This window comes from Hippocampus zosterae, chromosome 4 (genome assembly GCF_025434085.1).
Source record: "Hippocampus zosterae strain Florida chromosome 4, ASM2543408v3, whole genome shotgun sequence".
In the NCBI taxonomy this organism is placed as follows: domain Eukaryota; kingdom Metazoa; phylum Chordata; class Actinopteri; order Syngnathiformes; family Syngnathidae; genus Hippocampus; species Hippocampus zosterae.
The window spans coordinates 28,808,516-28,828,030 of NC_067454.1; the positions used below are offsets into that span (position 1 = coordinate 28,808,516).

The 19,515-nt window shown below is 44.4% G+C and overlaps 1 protein-coding gene across 1 annotated transcript in view; it reads left to right on the forward strand.

Moving 5' to 3' along the window:
* The window catches only part of ccdc102a (coiled-coil domain containing 102A), a 133,648-nt gene that overhangs the window by 7,186 nt on the left and 106,947 nt on the right, over window positions 1–19,515 (forward strand). Inside the window, exons 2-3 of the mRNA XM_052063943.1 lie at window positions 3,213–3,665; window positions 18,802–19,191. Coding sequence (XP_051919903.1) covers window positions 3,378–3,665; window positions 18,802–19,191 — 678 coding nt within the window. The 5' untranslated portion in view covers window positions 3,213–3,377. The remainder of the gene's footprint in view (window positions 1–3,212; window positions 3,666–18,801; window positions 19,192–19,515) is intronic.

Sequence of the window (19,515 nt, forward strand, 5' to 3'; positions counted from 1 at the left end):
ATATTTTATGAAGAAGGTTGCGCAATCCAATTCTCGTAGTCCAGTTGGTCCAGAACCACTGGAGACACTTAATGGAGAGTTGGCTGACTCCAAAGTAAAGTGCATTACAGTTATACAGCCGGGATGTGATGAAGGCATGAATTACTGTTTCAAAGTGGTCATGAGAAAGGAGAGGTTTTACTTTAGCCAGCTGTTTAAGATGAAAGAAGCTGGATTTAACAACTGCACCAATTTGCCAGTTCAATTTAAAATCACAATCCAGTTTAAGATCCAAGTTTCAGACTGTTTAAGATAAGGAGCCAGGGGCCCCAAGTCTGCAGGTCATCCAGGTCTTGATTTCCTCCAGACAGGATAAACATAGTTTCAATGAGTAAGCGTCACATTTGCTCAGCGGGACATATATCTGACAGTCTTCCGGATAGCAATGGGAGGAAATACCATGTTTCTTTCATGTCTTTCCTGAACCCTTTGGAACACCACATGACAGTGGGGCAGTTCGTGACTCAGAGCAACCAAGGCTAACACAAAAGTCTCTGTTAGCTAAATAGGACAGAAACCAGTCAAGGGCATTTCCACCAATGCCCACCAGGTGTTGCGAGCCAACAGATACTGTGATCCATGGTATTAAATGCTGTAGTCAACTCCAATAAAATCAGACCCACTCTATTTGCCAAGAGGATGTTATTAAAAACTCGTAATAGATGCATCATCTTGAAACCTGACTGGAAGACCTCTGAGATGTTATGTTCATCCAAAAATATTTTATGCAATATATATGCATGTCCACCACTTTTCACAGAATTTCTTAAATGAAAGGCAGCTAGAAAATGGGCCTAAAATTTGATTTGACAGTGCATCTTGAACAAGGCCAGGTTTCTTGAGCAAGTGTTTCGTCACAGCATGCTTAAACTGTTGGAGCACTATACCAAAAGACAGACTGCTGTTGATAATGAACAAGACCAATGTACCAATACTCTCGATAACATCCTTAAAGAAATGCGCAGGAACAGAGTCACAAGGGGAGCCAGATCGCTTGGTCCAACAAACCACATCCTCTAAAAACGTCAAAGACACAGCTTCAAAAGAACCTAACACAGCTGAACACAGAAAATGGATCAAAGGGGCAAACGTGGTATTGCTGAAGAAAACCTATCAATGAAAAACTGAAGGAATCTGTTCATTTTGGTCGAAGAGTTTGAGCAAATAGGCTGATGGGATTTAAGTACAAAAGCAATAGTTTTGAATAGGACACATAGGCTTTGACGGTTAGCCTGAATTAGTTTTGATAAATGTTGTCTTTTGGCCTCTTTCACCTTGATCTGGTAGTTACGCCAGCAGACTTTCCATATTAGACAAGAGACCTGCATCTTGTTACATTCGGCTTTAGGGCACTTCTGCCTAGCTGCGCAAGTTCTGTTGTTAAAACAAGGCTCAGGTCTAGGTTTTGACAGCACAGTTTTTAATGGAGCCACCAAATCCAGTTTAGCCATGGCAGGATGAATTGAACCAAGAGGTGAGTTCCTCTGTGTTTGAAGAGGGCACGAAAAGGTTCTTCAGGGCATCAGAGAACCGAACAGCAGGGAGGAGGGTAAAAAATGCGGCGGTTTTACAGCACAGGTTTTAACAGTCCAAAAGAACTTAACACAGCTGAACACAGAAAAAGTACAGAGGGGGCAAATGTGGTACTTGAGTCATTGCTGAAGAAAGCAACGCATATGTCATGGTTCTGTTTGTGACCAACAGGTGGCACTGTAGGGCTCTGCCTGCAGCTGCACACCTGTTGGTCATTGTGTCATTAGTTGTTTAAAAGGACTCCTGGCACCACCACTCGCTGTCAGGTCATTGTTGCTGTTTCTTTGTTGCTCTGTGCACGTGTCATGTTTTGTTTTCTGTCTTAGGTTTTTGCTGCTTTGATTTCTTGTGATTTTGATGGACTTTATTTGAGTCAGTTATTGAGTTAGTTTCTCCCATGTTTTCCTGTTTCCATATTTGTTAAATACATTTTGGTCAGCCATCCTGCTTCTCCCTGCCTCCCTGCTTTTTGGGGTCCTCCAACTACCACCTCGCAAAACATGACAAAAGACCCAATTGTCCTCAGTGCACTCACCTCAGTAAGTTGGTTGCGGCTGGCGTTGACAGCTCCATCCACGTCCGACTTTGCTCTTATTTTGTTTTAATACTTATACCTTTCCAACCAGCGTCTCTGAAAAGTGGTTGCGTCTGTCAACTGTCACACAGTGCACTAAGCATTCTTTATTATACATGTGAGCATATATTTATTAAAAGCATTATATCTTTATTAAAAGCACAGGTGTTCTTCATTACAGGCAAGATCTATTTATCATTGCAAGCATAAGCATTCTTCATTGCAAGCATAATCAATTAATCATAAATAATATGCAAATGTTTGATAACTAAAAAAAAAATAAATTTATCACAGTCATTTGCCTGTGGGTTTTCAGGACAACATATATTAATATTAAAATTACCCATGATGAGAATATGATCAAAATTGAGCCTCTTTTTGGCACATTTTTTTTAAAGTCATTGAAAAAGTTCTAATTGTGTTTAGGACAGACAGTAAATGGCAGTCTCGAGCAGAGGGTCAGTATGTCCTAGTTGGTGTTTCAGACCCACTTTGTTTTCATCCATTATGCCATCTTTAAAATACCAACATTTTTGCCAGGACTGATGAGTTTTACTGTCTTTTTAGGTCCCGAAAAATGATTCATTTCAGAAAAGGGAGGGAAAAAAAAGATCAGAATTGCAACAAAAACAATAGGGACCTTGCAGTGGTTGCTGTTTGGGACCTATTAATAATACCAAGAATACATTCTACAAAAACAATTAAATCAACTGCAATTGACTATTTGGGAATTCCTGATTTTGAGTGTGTGTGTACTTAATTACTGGCTGCAATGTGAGTATAGCAGCCAAGCCTGCAAAACGGACCAATCACAATCTTCACTGTCATTCTGCTAACTTCCAGTCATCAAAAGACGCAGGCCGCCGAGCCAGTCTGACCTTCAGAGTTCTAGCAGGGCCACCCTAACATGGCTCAGGACACCAGCCTAAATGGTTTAATGTCATTCCCTCACTTTATCAATGTATTATGCACATATTTTAAAAATACTTAACCTAATAATGTATGTTGCATTAGAAGCCAGCCATCTTATTATGTCCCTCCTAACTTGTTGTTTTTGTGTGTTTAGGTTTATGAGTGACTGAGGAGGATGACTTCCTGATGATGTACTTCACAATGAAATACAAGCCCTCTATACCTGCTTCCTGTCTTCTTAAAGACTGATTGTGACCATTCTTCACATCTGTCTGAGGGAAGCAGGAGAGCAGTAGGTGGTCTATTGTGCAGCCCAGGTATGGATTCAGACAGGGGAATTCGTTCCCCCAAAAGTGTTGCCCAGACCCCAAGTCCGAATGCAGAAATCCCAAGCTCCAGTTCTCCACTGCTGCTTTCACCTGTGCTCGGAGGCCTGGGCCTGGGAGCATTGGGCATCATAGGTGAGGCAGCTGGGGCAGATTGGGAGAGCAGAGAAGAGCTGAGGCTCCGTGAGCTAGACGAAGCCCGAGCCAGAGCAGCTCAGATGGAGAAAACCATGCGGTGGTGGTCAGACTGCACTGCAAACTGGAGAGAAAAATGGAGCAAGGTACATTGTTGACAATTTCATCAACATGCTAGTCAGGATTCTAGATTGACCTAAACATTTCTAAATTAAATCTGTGTTTGTTTATCTTGACTACAGTGATCCCTCGCCATTTCGCGGTTCGTTTATTGCGGCTTCAGTGCATCGCAGCTTTTTTTCAAACATACATAAAAAAAAAATATATATATATTTTTTCCATATCCATATACATGTAGTACAGTACTGTATGTGTTGCTCTATGTGACTCGCTGTTGTTTTGATGACTTTTGCAGCTTCTCGCAGATCGTTTGTGGACTTTTTGCGGACTTTAAAAAAAAAATAATTATATGCTTACTGTGTTTTGTTATTCATAAACTAACCTAATTTATACATGTTTAAATTTATTAGTATGCAGCATAAGTCATGTTAATTACTTCAACATTTATTTCTACATGCATGTATATCATTAAATTTGGCCTTATAAATATTATGGCCATGTACCTATATATTTGGTCGCTACTTCGCGTATTTTCGTTTAGCGCGGGTGGTTTTGGTCCCCATTAACCGCGATAAATGAGGGATTACTGTATAATGATTATTTTTTTCTGAAAGGGGTAAGATGCACACTGCTTTCACCCTCTTCACAAAGAGCAAATATGCAGCACAAAAAAAAATCGAATCTGAACTGTAAATAAAATAAACACAATATAGTCGAGAGTAGGGCTCCATGATTATGGAAAAAACTACCGTATTTTCACGACTATTCGACGCATCGTACTAATGGCCGCAGTCTCATTAATGGGTGACATTTCTGTATTTTACACATACACAGGACGCATCGTACTAATGGCCGCAGTTTTACAGTGGTAAAACATACGCCAGCTTAAACATACGGCATGCATGCGCATGAAGCTTGAAGCATACGGTAGCATGCCAAGACATACAGATAAGATAAAAACACGTTTTTAAAAAGGCAACGAAAGCAGAACTGAGTTCGGGTGTATTTTATTTAGCCATCGTACAATGTTCTCACGTTTTTCGATCAATCATCACCCAGAAATCCATCAAAGTCCTCATCCTCTGTATCAGAAGCAGAGGACTGCACATCTCAGTTGTCATTGAATGCATCACATGCTAGTGTGAGTTGCTACGCATTGCCGAGCGGAAAGAAGGAGTAGCAACAGCAAAGTCAACATTTCTCTCGTGTGAAGCTTTCCCACATTTGGAAAGTAAAGAACAGAGCGAAACATGGTGGCAGCGCGTGTGTGTGTAGAAAGAATTGAACAATTGTGCAAGTACCGTAATCCATCAAAAACGCCGCGTTCCCTCTCGTTGTTGCGTATTGTGGCGTAACTCGCCAAGCGCTGCCTCTCACTCTTTGTAAAGTTGTGTTTGCCACGATCATCCATTGTTCCCATGCCGTTTGCAACTTTACTTTGAACGCCCGGTTGATGCCAATGTCCAGCGGTTGGAGTTCTTTAGTCAAGCCTCCGGGAATAACGGCAAGCTCAGAGTTCATTTGCGTGACTTTTTTTTTTTCACCGCTGCTGTGAGATGGGCACGCATGCCAAAAGCATAACCGGTGGCTTTAAGTTTGAACTGAGCTTCGTAGGCGTGTCTCTTTGTAGAATTTATTTTCGGGGATTCTTAGAAACCAAAACCTGAGTTGTTTTGCAACAATGCACATTGCCACACTCTATACAAGTGTTGGGACTGGCTTGAGGCGTCCACTTACACGCCCACCCTTCACCATTGGCGGACTAGCTTGCCTGTCCTCTCTCTCCCTCTCTTTGCCTCTCTCCCTCTCCATATATGTATATATACACGCCCACCCTTCCCCGATTGGCCGACTTCTTTCCCGCATGGCTGGCCACAGTCACTTCCGCCTTTTCTCTATATAAACAGCGTGTCGGCTGTCAGTCAGATTTTGGAACTCAGCGCATATAAAGGACGCTCCGCACCATAAGGTGTACTGTCCATTTTGGAGAAAATTTAAGACTTTTAATGGCGCCTTATAGTCGTGAAAATACGGTAATTATTTTGACTGAGACCGATTTCAAAACTAAGTATTTGTCCAACTATTAAATATCAACTACTCCAAACTATCATCATGTTCTTATACCTGTTCATCCGTGCACGTTGAACACTTCTTGATTTTAAACTTGACCGGCAAATTGGTGCCGTTGTTAAAACTCTCTGCTCACCATCGTCATCTGTACCATGTGAAAGAGTATTTTCTACGACTGGGGAGTTGGTGTCTAAGGGGAGAAATCGCCATGAAGCAAAAACACTCCTAAAACTTTTGTTCCTCAATAAAAAAATCATAAACTAATCCTTTTTCGTTTGATTTCATGATTAAACAGTTAAAAATCGTAACTCAAATTTGCTATATTTTACATACCAACTCAGTTTAGCATTTACACAAACAAGGAATTTCTTTTGATTTTAATAACTACTGCAGGGGTCACTATAGGGTGACCAACACAGTATCAATACAGTTAGTCAACGCAGTTTGTGTAGTGTGTCATCAGAATCAGAATCAGAATCATCTTTATTGGCCAAGTATGTAGAACACACAAGGAATTTGTCTCCGGTATAACACGCTGCACTAGTATCATCGTAAACAAGAAAATCATTGAACCATTTTAGAGTATACCAGTCGTTTTGTAGTACCATTTTGTGGTGCAAGAAGAGTGGCTATGTCAGTGACTGTTTAAGGAGTTAATGGCTAGAGGGAAGAAGCTGTTTAAGTGTCTACTGGATTTGGTGCACAGGGATCTGTAGCGTCTGCCTGAGGGGAGTGGCTGAAAAAGGTGGTGGGCAGGGTGCGGGGGATCCAGGAGGATTTTCCGTGCCCTTGTCTTGATTCTTGCAGTGTGCAAGTCCTCAAGAGTGGGTAGGGCGGTGCCAACGATTTTTTCTGCCGTCCTAACTGTCCGTTGAAGTCGGATTTTGTCCTTTTTTCTGGCGGCCCCAAACCAAACCGTGATGGAAGAACACAGGATTGATTCGATGACTGCAGTGTAGAACTGTCGTAGCACCTCCTGTGGCAGGCCATGCTTCCTCAGCAGCCTCAGGAAGTACATCCGCTGCCGGGCCCTTTTCAGGATGGAGATGGTGTTGACTTCCCACTTCATGTCCTGGGAGACTGTGATTCCCAGGAACTTGAAGGTCTCGACGGTTGACACAGGGCAGTTGGATAGTGTGAGGGGCAACTGAGGAGAAGAATGTTTCCTGAAGTCCACGATCATCTCTACAGTCTTGAGCGTGTTCAGCCCGAGGTTGTGTCGGCCGCACCAGAGCTCCAGCTGCTCCACTTGTTGGCGGTACGCAGACTCGTCGCCGTCTTTGATGAGACCGATGACCGTGGTGTCGTTTTCTGGTGCTTTTTGTTCTTTGTTTGATAGTCTTGTTACTGTGTTCCAGAGTATGTATTGTTTGTGTCTGTGGTTCCATGCATCCGTTAAGTGTTCTTTCCATAGCTCTTGTTTGTGTTTTTGGATTTGTGTGTCTATTTCTTTGTTTAGGTCTGTGATGTGTGGGTCTTGGTGGTTTTGTTGTCTGATGTCGTTTCTTTGGCTGATGAGTGTTCTGATGTGTTGTGGTAGGAGAAGTGATTTGCTTTTTATTTTTCCGTGGGGTATGTGGTGTTTGTGAGCATGGTGTTGGCTGTGTGGATGTTGTCAGGTATGGTTATGTTCTCCAGTGCTGATTCTATTTCAGAGGTGTATCCTTCCCAGTCTGCTTTCCTGTAATTTGTGTAAGTTTGAAGGTGTTGTTGTAGGCGGAAGGGAGCACGCGTGTTGTGTGTGATTTTGATAGGAAGGTGGTCTGAACTGAGTGCGTGTATTGTGGTCCATGTTGTTCTGTTTGTGATGCTGTTGCTGGCTGTTGTGATGTCCGGTGATGTTGGTTGTTGGTTGATATTTGTAGGTTTTCTGGTGGGTGTGTTTGTGTTTAGAGTGATTTGTTGGGAGTTCTGTAGTATGTCTGCAATGTGGGTGCCTCTGTGGTCGTCGTAGGGAGAGTGCCATTGTGTTGAGTGAGCGTTGATGTCTGCACAATACAGTTCGGACAACACACGGCAATATCCAACAAACAGAAAGCACGAGCATTCAACAAGCAATTCACCAACATAATACAACACAAAACCAACAGAACATACAGACAACTACAACGCAAAATACGAAAACTCAACACCACGCCCATAACCATCACAGAACAACAAGTCAAACAAGCACTACAACGCTCCAAAAACAACAACTCCACAGGCCCAGACAACATAAATATCAGACATCTGAAACACCTAGGCCCCAAAGCAATAACACTACTCACACACACTTACAACACATCACTCAACACCAACACCATCCCCGCAATATGGAAGACTGCAAAAATAATCCCAATACCAAAACCCAAACAAAAACCACGCACTCGGCCCATCCTACAGACCAATAGCACTACTCAGCCCAATAGCCAAAACAATGGAAAAGGTAATACTACCCTTCATTACCAACAACACTCAACTACCCTCTCACCAACACGGTTTCCGAAAACAACACTCCACAACCACAGCACTACACCACATACACAACATCATAGCCACAGGTTTCAATCAACAAAAACCACCACAACGAACAGTTGCCATAGCCCTAGACATGTCCAAAGCCTTTGACACGGTAAACCTACACACACTCACAAACAAACTCAACAACACTAACACCCCAAACATCATCATCAAATACATCTTCAACTACATAAGGGGACGCAGACAATACACTCAATACCGGGGGGAAACATCAGAACATAGAAACACGAAAACGGGGGTACCACAGGGGGGAGTACTTTCACCAACACTATTCAACATATACATGGCAGACTTACCACAACCACCTCCAAATGTACACACAGTTACATATGCAGACGACATCACCATTCTATCCACACATGTCAAACCACAACAGGCACAACAACAAGTACAAAAATATCTCCACGACATATACAACTGGACAAAACAGAACCAACTCACACTCAACGCAGACAAAACCACCACCACTCTGTTCACACCGGATCCGGCAGAATACAGCAACAGGCTCACTTTACAAATAGATAACACCACCCTACCCACAGTCCGCGAACCCAAAATACTGGGATTAACATGGGACCCCAAACTCACCTTCTCAAAACACACACAACACACTCTAACCCGCGCCAAGCAATCAAACAAAATACTGAAAGCCTTAACAACCACTCACTGGGGAAAATCCAAAGAAACTATACTCACCACATACAAAGCAACCACACTCACACGCCTCGAATACGCAAACACTATATGGTCACCAACACTATCGGACACAAACAAGACAAAACTCCAGACCACACAGAACACAGCACTCAGAATAGCAACAGGATGCACACAAGACACAAACATACAACACTTGCATGAGGAAACAAAAACTCTCCCACTGAACACCCATCTAAAACTACACGCATCGCAAATCAGACAAAAAGCCCAACACCCATCCCACCCACTACACCCACTCACTCAACAACCACCACCACCCAGACAAAAGAAACAAACAATCTTCCACAACAACAACTACACACACAACAAAGACACAGCACCACAGGACACCAACAACGACACCATAAAACAGAACATGAAAGACATACACACCCACTTTGTACAAACACACTTGGACACCAGACAACACAACTAAGTAATACATGCACCAGCACCAGAAATAGACCCATCAGAGCAAGACCTATCACACAGAACCAGACAACTCCTAGCACAACTCCGAACCAACAAATCACCAGCCCTCCACTCCTACCTACACAACATTACACCGGACACACACCCAACACCACTCTGTGCGCTATGCGGCACGCAAGTGCACGACACACAACACCTGTTCACCTGCACAAACATACCCACCACACTGACTCCGGAGGACCTCTGGCGAAACCCAAGCGGAGTGGCGGCCCTGCTCGCCCGCTGGGCGGTGGAGGGGGGTCTGGGGATCCGGGAGACGGAGTGAGGGCCCGGTCCCCCAATGTCGGGGCACGGGTGGGGTCGACAACAACAACAACAACAACCGTGGTGTCGTCTGCGAACTTTGAGTTTGACAGCTGGATCTGTTGAGGTGCAATCGTTTGTGTAGAGAGAGAAGAGCAGTGGCGAGAGGACACATCCCTGTGGGGCTCCAGTGCTGGTGGTGCGTATTGATGATGTTGTTGCACCCAGTCTCACCTGTTGTGTCCGTCCCGTCAGGAAGCTGAGGATCCACTGGCAGATCGCAGGGGACACACCGAGGTGGAGTAGTTTGGGGGTGAGGAGTTCCGGGATGATGGTGTTGAACGCAGAGCTGAAATCCACAAACAGAATCCTTGCATAGGTCCCTGTGCTGTCGAGGTGCTTGAGGATGTAGTGCAGACCTATGTTGACTGCGTCTTCCACAGACCTGTTTGCCCGGTAGGCAACTGGAGAGGGTCCAGCAGGGGTCCAGTGACGTTCTTTAGGTGGTTCAGCACAAGGCGTTCAAAGGACTTCATGACCAGAGACGTCAGGGCGACAGGCCTATAGTCGTTCAGTTCCGATGTTGCCGATTTCTTGGGAACTGGGATGATGGTAGACTGTTTGAAGCAGGATGGGACCTCACACAGCTCCAGGGATCTGTTGAAGATCTGTGTGAAGACCGGAGCCAGCTGGTCAGCGCAGACTTTCAGGCAGGAGGGGGACACTTTGTCGGGCCCCGGAGCATTCTTGATCTTTTGCTGCTTGAAGAGCCGTCTCATGTCCTGTTCGTGGATCTGTAGTGGAGAAAAAGAGGGTGGGGGGGGGGGGGTAGGTAGAGTGGTTTCTGGTAGAGGTGGGTGTGTGTGGGAAATGGGGGTGTCCTTTTCAAATCGGCAGAAAAACATGTTTAGTTCATTAGCAAGACCCTTATTGTTCACCGTTTGGGGGGATGGCATTCTATAGTTAGTGATTGCTTTCAGGCCATTCCATACAGATGCAGAGTCGTTAGCAGAGAACTGGTTTTTCAGCCTCTCTGCATAGCTTCTCTTTGCGATGTTAATTTCCTTCGTCAATTGGTTTCGGGCATGTTTGTACAGTGCCCGATCTCCACTTCTAAATGCGGCCTCTTTCTCTTTCCTGAGTTGCCTGAGTTTGGGAGTAAACCATGGCTTGTTATTGTTGAACGAGCGGAAGGACTTCGTTGGTACACACATGTCCTCACAGAAACTGATGTATGATGTTACAGTGTCTGTGTATTCATCCAGTGTGCCCGTTGAAGTTTCAAAGACGCCCCAATCAGTGCAGTCTAAGCATTCTTGTAGAGCTAGCTTTGCTTCATCTGTCCATTTTTTCACAGTCTTAACAACCGGTTTAACACATTTGAGTTTCTGTCTGTATGTAGGTATTAAGTGGATTAAATTGTGGTCAGAAAGACCCAATGCTGCACAGGCGACCGATCGGTATGCCTTTTTGATTGTTGTATAGCAGTGGTCTAGAATGTTGCCTTCTCTGGTGAAACAGTTGATGTGCTGCTTATATCTGGGAAGTTCACGGTTAAGATGTGCTCTATTAAAATCGCCCAAAATGATCAGGGGTGGTATTTTAGCTCCAGTTTGTTTACTTGTTCGGCTAGCGTTTGTATCGCCGTGTTAGCGTTAGCTTGTGGCGCAATGTAAACACCGACTAGTAAAAAGGAGGTGAACTCACGTGGCGAGTAGAATGGCTTGCAGTTTAAAGACAGCGACTCCAGGTCCGGGCTGCAGTGTGCGTCGAGCTTCGTGACATCAGTGCACCATTCTTCGTTGATATAGAAGCAAATCCCACCACCTTTCGATTTCCCTGATAGCTCCGTGTCGCGGTCGGCTCGGAGAAGGCGGAAGCCGGGTAGATGTAGCGCGGGATCTGGATGGCGGTCACTGAGCCAGGTTTCAGTGAAGCAGAGCGCAGCAGAACGTGCAAATGTTTTGTTGGTCTTTGTGAGGAGAAGAAGTTCATCCATATTGTTTGGCAGAGATCGTAGATTAGCAAGATGGATCGATGGGAGCGGGGTTCGAAATCCATGCTGCCGGAGCTTGACGAGCACGCCGGCTCGCTTCCCCCTCCTCCGGCGGCGTTTCCATGCTGCGTACAGCGCAGCCGCTCCGCTCGCGATTAGCTCCGAAAAACCTTGTGGATTTTCGTGTACTGGTGAAAAAAGACCGAGCGTAGACTCCCCAATGCGCAGCAACTTTTCCCTCGTGTAAGTAAGCCACTCAGGGTCGCCAAAAACAAACGAAAATGACAAAAACAGGGATAATACTAGGGAGCGTGTGACCGAGGCTGCCATACCTGTCGGCGCCTGACGACGAACCGATCGTACCATCACTGCTGACATGTCACTCAGTAATACGACTTTATATACTGGAAGACATCAGGCCTATATGACTTCATAAAGGTAACATAATTAAGGCCCGCAGCAACATCAGTAACACTCTAATCTACATGAAAGCAATTGTGTGTTGTCAGAGTCTACCGTCGTGCAAGTTAGCTCTTGCCTTTCAGACTCCACATCTGTTCTTACAGGCTTGCTAATCAACTAATCACTTGAAACTCGTCCTGCTCTAATGAGGACTGTCATGGAAGTTAATGGAGAAAAATCATCTACACTTCTCATCGTTGCCTCTCATAGCCAAGGGGCCAGAGACATTTATCCGATGCCGACTCATCTTTCTGCCAAGATAACAAATCCAATATATTTTACTTCTAATTTCTGATTGCCTCATCCTAGTGTCGTTGGAGCTGACATGTATAATTACAGTTTCCGCTGTCCAATCTGTCCTGATAACAGAAATTCCTCATTTGGGAAATGAGCATGGTACATGTCCTTTATGAACCTGCAAGTATGTTGACAAAATGCACGTGTAACAACACACTCAATAAAATACAAAAATATATTGTCCAAAAACTGTTTATATAACAAAAACTGCAATACAGGTGTATCCAAAAAAAATCACAACAGTAAAATACGTACAGTATTTTAATGTTTATTTTTTTCTGTCTTGGGGGGAAAAAAGTGTCTATTTTGGATTATTTTGTTGGATGCATTCTTTGGTCTATGACGATGTTTGCCTGCGTGTTTTCTTGCTAGTTGCAAGTAACCGTCCCGTTGATCACCAATGTCTGGTGATTCTTGTGCATACTGAAGGATTTTTGTTGCCATTTGCATTGCTACCTTGCTGGATGGTGGCTTGTCATCAGGAGTTGAATCAATGCCTTGTTTTTTAAAGTTTCGTAGATTTGAAGTGTTTATGCGTGTGATCGTCTGGTTGTGTGTGAGTGACAGGCCTAGCTGCTACATCAAGGTCATCTCATGGAGACGGTCCTGGCTTATAAGACTATGGCCGAGAAGCAGGGGGTGATGGTCGGGCACTAGCTTCCATACGTACTTTCATCAGGGGAAGGTTAAGATAGCAGATGTTGTTTTGGTAGCAGGCAGTCAGAATTCCAGACAGCCTTGAAGTCCATGGCTTGTCTCTCTCAAAAGGCGTAGATCAGCCAAATCTGCGATTTCTTTCAATATTTGCGCACGAATTCCAGTTTCACCAAGTTGTTGCCCATCTTGCAGTGCCGTTCCAAAGCCGCATCACTTTACGGTTGTGCACAGTCTGAGTCTGAAGGGGTGTTCACACGGCAAAATTTGGTCCAGTGCTACGCCGGGGCTGCCCCAGTAGAGCGTTCACACGTGCAAATTAACTCCGACGTAGCCCCGGAAAACAGCTTACATCGGAGCAAATTTGATCAACCTCAGGGAGGTGGTTTAAAAATTTCCTCCAGAGCAAATGCTCGTTTGCGAAGCAGCACAGATGTAAATTTGCTCCAGAGCAAATGCTTGAGAATGCGTTGCTTTCGTGCTCTGTCGGATTTCCGTCATGTGTTTGTTTAATAACGACACTTCGTCTCGGAGTTGTTTGTGTACCGTATTTTCACGACGATAAGGCGCCATTAAAAGTCTTAAATTTTCTCCAAAATGGACAGGACGCCTTATGATGCGGAGCGTCTTGGGTATGCGCTGAGTTCCAAAACCTGACTGACAGCCGACATCCTGTTTATATAGAGAAAAGGCGGAAGTGACTATGGACAGCCATGCTGCAAAGATGTCGGCCAATCAGTGAAGGATGGGCGTGTATATATACATATATGGAGAGAGAGAGAGAGAGAGAGAGAGAGAGAGAGAGAGAGAGAGAGAGAGAGAGAGAGAGAGAGAGAGAGAAGGCAGACGTGAGAGAGGACAGGCATGTGGGGGAGAAGTCCGCCAATGAGTGAAGAGTGGGCGTGTAAGTGGACGTTACAGGGACGCCCCAAGCAGGTACCAACACGTGTATAGAGTGTGGCATTGTTGCCCCCCGAAAATCTCCTAAACCCCCGAAAATAAATTCCACAAAGAGACACGCCTACGAAGCTCAGTTCAAACTTCAAGCCATCGGTTATGCTTTTGGCATGCGTGCCCATCTCACAGCAGCGGTGAAAAACCAAGTAAAGCAAATGAACTCTGAGCTTGCCGTTACTCCCGGAGGCTTGACTAAACAACTCCAACCGCTGGACATCGGCATCAACCGGGCGTTCAAAGTAAAGTTGCGAACGACATGGGAACAATGGATGATCGATGGCAAACACAACTTTACAAAGAGTGAGAGGCAGCGCTGGGCGAGTTACGCCACAATTTGCGAATGGATTGTGGCTGCTTGGACGAACGTGTCTGCTTGCACTGTCGTTCGAGTTTTTGCCAAAGCCGGCATAATTTCTGTGGAGCCACATGGCAATGAGAGTGACTCTGACAACGAGAGGGAACGCGGCGTTTTTGATGGATTACCGGTACTTGCACAATTGTTCAATTCTGACACACAGGATGAGGACTTTGATGGATTTCTGGGTGATGATTGATCAAAAAACGTGAGTACATTGTACGATGGCTAAATAAAATACAACGGAACTCAGTTTTGCTTCCGTTGCCTTTTTAAAAACGTGTTTTAGCTTGTATCTGTATGTCTTGGCATGCTACCGTATGCTTCAAGCTAACGTGTTTTTAGCGTGCGCGCATGCATGCCGTATGTTTAAGCTGGCGTATGTTTTACCACTTTAAAACTGCGCCCAATGATACAGTGCGTTTGTCAATGTGTAAAATACAGTAATAGCACCCATTAATGAGACTGCGCCCAACCATACGGTGCGCCGAATGGTCGTGAAAATACGGTAGTTCCAACCTTCCTAAGGTTGTTCCTTTTTTGTGTGTTCACAACCCCCCGCCCCCCATATAATTTATTTAGTGATTTGCTCTCTTGATTTTCTGTTTGGTACAGATTGGTACGTGTTTGCTTTTCTGAGTGTCATTGAAGTCATCGTTGATTTACGTTTTCGGGGGCGGTCACTCTCGAGCAGAAGGCACGGAGACTGAGAAGGAGAAAGACGTGTCCGTCAAGTAGTGGCTTGAGTTGTGTATACGTTTTAAAAAGAACTAACACGACAGCTCATTTGTTTTCTGTCATTTTGCTCCACTGCAGAAACTGCCGTGTGAACACAAGTGGGGCTGCACCGACGCTGTGCTGACACGCTCAGTGGCTTTGTACGTGTGAATGCTCCACACAATTTGCTGCTGTGTAAAATATATCGCAACAAAATGCATCTGTGCGTGTGAACACCCCTGGAGTGTTGGACATCCGACTTTGCCATCCTTAGACCGGCAGCCTCTTCCAATGGAGTCGCTCCCGTCGGTTGAATTTTCGATAGATCAGGAAACTGCTCGCGCCAAACAGCAGCATACCTGTTATCAGAAGGCCAATAATGTAGATGTCTTCCACATCCTCAACGGACAGTGTTGAAAGGCACACCATTCTCCACCTCCTCCAGGGATCTAGGGCAGGGGCGTCAAACTCAAATACACAGTGGGCCAAAATTTAAAACTTGGACAAACCCGCAGGCCAACATTGATATTTATTGAAATGTTTCCTTCAGCTATAACAATGAACTTGTGCATTGGGACACAAACAACTTTTGCTTAAACACTGAATATGGATGAACCAAAGCTGAATACTTTATGATGTATAGCTTAATATTGCACGCGTGCAAAATAGATTTTCAAATAAAAAAATAAAAACATCACTGGCATTTATTTCTTAAATAAAATTTAAATGAAAATCGTATGCCTTTAATTTATTTGCAGCCTTCTGATTTAAATTTCAAAAGTAAAGGCTAATAATAAACTAACAATAATATCCTTCAATGAAAGTGCAACCGTTCAAGCCCATGCCTTGGAGAAGAACTAAGAAAGTGCTCAAAGAAAACATTAATTATCACTCAGTTTGCAACACACTGATCTACTCTGAAGTGCTCAAGCCAGATACCTGGCATCTCCAACGCCAGATGCGCCAACACTCGGGAGAACCTCCTGAAAGAAGTGCGGGGGAAGAGTCGCAAGGGGAGCCAGATGGCTTTGTCTGGCGAACTACATCATCCAAAACGCCAAGGACACAGTTTCAAAAGAATTTAGTGCAGCTGAACATGGAACATGGACAGAGGGGTCAGATGCGGTATTTGAGACCGGAGTCCTAGCTGTAGAGACCTTATCAATGAAAAACTGAAGGAATCTGTTGCACATCTCGGGTGAAGAATCCGAGCAAGTAGGCAGAGGGGGTTTGAGTACAGAATCTATCGTTTTAAATAGTGTGCGTGGGTTGTGACGGTTAGCTAGAATAAGGTCTGACATATATTCTCTTTTGGCCTCTTTAACTGTGAGCTGGTAGTTACGCCAGCAGTCTTTCCAAATTTGATAAGAGACATGCAATTTGTCTTTTTTCCACTTGCGTTCAGCTTTGCGACACCCCTGCCTAGCTGCGCAGGTAATGTCGTTAAACCATGGCTCGAGTTTAGGTTTTGGGAGCACAGTTTTTGAAGGAGCCACCAAATCCAGGATGACATGGCATGACGAGTCGAACCAAGAGGTGAGTTCCTCTGTGTTAGACGAGGGTACGCAAAAGGTTATTAAAGGCATCAGAGAAACGACTAGCAGTGCGAGGGTTAAAAATTCGGCGTTTACAACTAGGAGCGGCAGATTTCACAGCAGCACGCGATAAGACTACGTCAAATAAAACTGCCATGTGATCAGAAGTCCAATTTTCAAGTACTTCCAGATTTGACACCGGTAGACCATGAGCAAGGACAAGGTCTAAAATATGTCCTTGTTCATGTGTCGGGCTTGTCACATACTGCACAAAATTAAGAGTCGATAATTCTTAAGAAGTCTTTTGCTAGCGGTTTTTCCGGACAGCACACATGGATATTTAAATCCCCCATTAGGAGGATATGATCATATCTCGGCCTGATTGCCGCAATAAAGGTTGAAAAGTCGCTTCAAAAGTCTTTGTTGTATTTAGGAGGACGGTAAATGAGAGCACAAAGCACCGGGAAAACACGACCAACTTCAAAGAAGGTTGCTTCAAAGCTGGTGGCCGATGTGGTGAATGTGCACCGTTTACATTTGAAATTGTTCTTAAAGATGCTCACCGTACCTCCACCACGGCCAGATGTCCTCGGGGTATCGAGGACGTATCGAGGAAATCCACGGTCAAGTCTCCGTCAGACACAGAAAATCCAAGTCATTGGAAAGGAAATACTCCCTCAGAATATGGGTCTTGTTCGTCAGTGACCGGACGTTTAACAATGCGATCCTTGTGGGAGTAGCAACGGGAGGGACTGTCTCTTTTGATCGCCGAGCCCGGGGGAATTCCCTCAAAAGCTTTCGCTGGATTCCTCCCCGAGAAAGGCGTGGAGGGTAGAAATGCCGTGGCGCGTTGGGAGAGCTAACGACTGTTAGCAAACACGAGGCGACGGGGTTGAGGGCACACCACGCCGGAGCGATCGAATTGTGTCTCAGATCCCGTTTTAGCTTCACGAGCTGACCGCTACGTTTGTCGCGGCAGCGGGGGCGGCGGCCGCGCTTCTGTGAAGGGAGCGAGTGAACGCGGAAGAGATCAGCCGGCAGGTTAGCCAAGAACGGAGGTAGCGTCTTTTCACCACTGTCTTGCCAAAACGCGGCCGAATCTCCGACGTGTTGTTGAATCAATTACAACGATAGGCGATCATAAACCAACCGAGATGCTGTTAGGGAGGTAACAAGCATTGCGAAAAGTAAAAAAAAAAACGAAATGGCAGGAGCGTCGCCGAACACACTGGCGCACAAGCGGCCATCTTGGGCATTTTCTGAAACTTAGCTTCGTTTCTTAGCTAGAAACTAGTCTCCAAAAGTAAAATGTAAAAACAGCTAACACTGTGTCTGTGATTATAAAAGAATAAAAAGAGGCAGAAATATTTTTTTCCTGGTGAGAGAGTATGTTCTTTAATTTAGGAGATTTATCAGTGAACACAATATCCTGTATGTCCTGAAAATGTCGAAATGCTTGAAAATCATTGGCAGTGAATGGGTTAAAATGGGGGGGGGGGGGGGGGGGGGGGATTTGTGAAAAGGGGAAATAGTTATATTCACGTTCCTGTAACCTATTACTTGGGTCTGCTATTGTATTTGGATTCAATTGATTATTGAATGGCAGGAGCGTCACCGAACACACTGGCACACAAGAAGCCATCTTGGGCATTTTCTGAAACTTAGCTTAGTTTCTTAGCTAGAAACTAGTCTCCAAAAGTAAAATGTAAAAACAGCTAACACTGTATCTGTGATTATAAAAGAATAAAAAGAGGCAGAAATAATTTTTTCCTGGTGAGAGAGTATGTTCTTTCATTTAGGAGATTTATCAGTGAACACAATATCGTGTAGGTCCTGAAAATGTCGAAATGCTTGAAAATCATTGGCAGTGAATGGGTTAAAATGGGGGGCGGGGGGAGCTTTGAGAAAAGGGGAAATAGTTATATTCACGTTCCTGTAACCTATTACTTGGGTCTGCTATTGTATTTGGATTCAATTTATTATTTCATGGTTTTGATGTCTTTGTCATCCACATATCAAATTGGAATACAATACAATACAATACATGCTGATTTATATAGCTCATGCTCTTTCACAACAGCGGCAGCTGTAACAAAGCGCTTTACAAAACAGTTATACGTGTGAGCATGCAGAGATTTTAAATTGATTTGAGAATTGTTTTGTCCCAGGTTCGTGTAGAGCGTAATCGTGCACGTGATGAGGTCCGCCAACTGAGACAGAAGCTGGATACTCTGACCAAGGAGCTGACCAGTGTTCGACGGGAGCGTCAGGAACTTTTATCAGAGAATGAGATGCTACGAAAGGATGGAGTACCGCTTCACAGTGATTTGACAGCTCCTCTTCGAGTCATAAGTTCTGCCTCCTTCCCTGCACACCACGCCTCTGCTTTTTCTACCTCTTCCTGTCCATCCATTGCACCCTCTTGCCCTACCTCCTGGTCATCTTCAACGCAGGTTCATACTGATTACAACCTAGACAAGTTAGATGAGGAGAATCCTGCGTCTCCAGAGCCTGAACCGGTGAGGGACATGAACGCACAAAAAACAGGTCAACAAAAGGTGAGATTGCGCTTTGTATTTTAAGATTTTCTTCCTTATATTTTAAACCAGTGCTATTATTACATGTATTATCACTTTGATTTCTAATATTCACACTTCTTGTCATAAAATACTTCAGTTTACCTCATGAGACCTAAGATTATTTTGCATCAACTCCGATATTGCCACTCAATATTAGGGCTGGCCAATCAATCGAAATGTAATTGTGATTTTGATTGTGGCTTCTCGCGATCATAAAAACATAATCGTTGAAGAAAAATGATTAATGTGCTGAATGGCTTGTTGCCTTTGCAATTTCTTACATTTGGGGCTTTCAGACCCCAG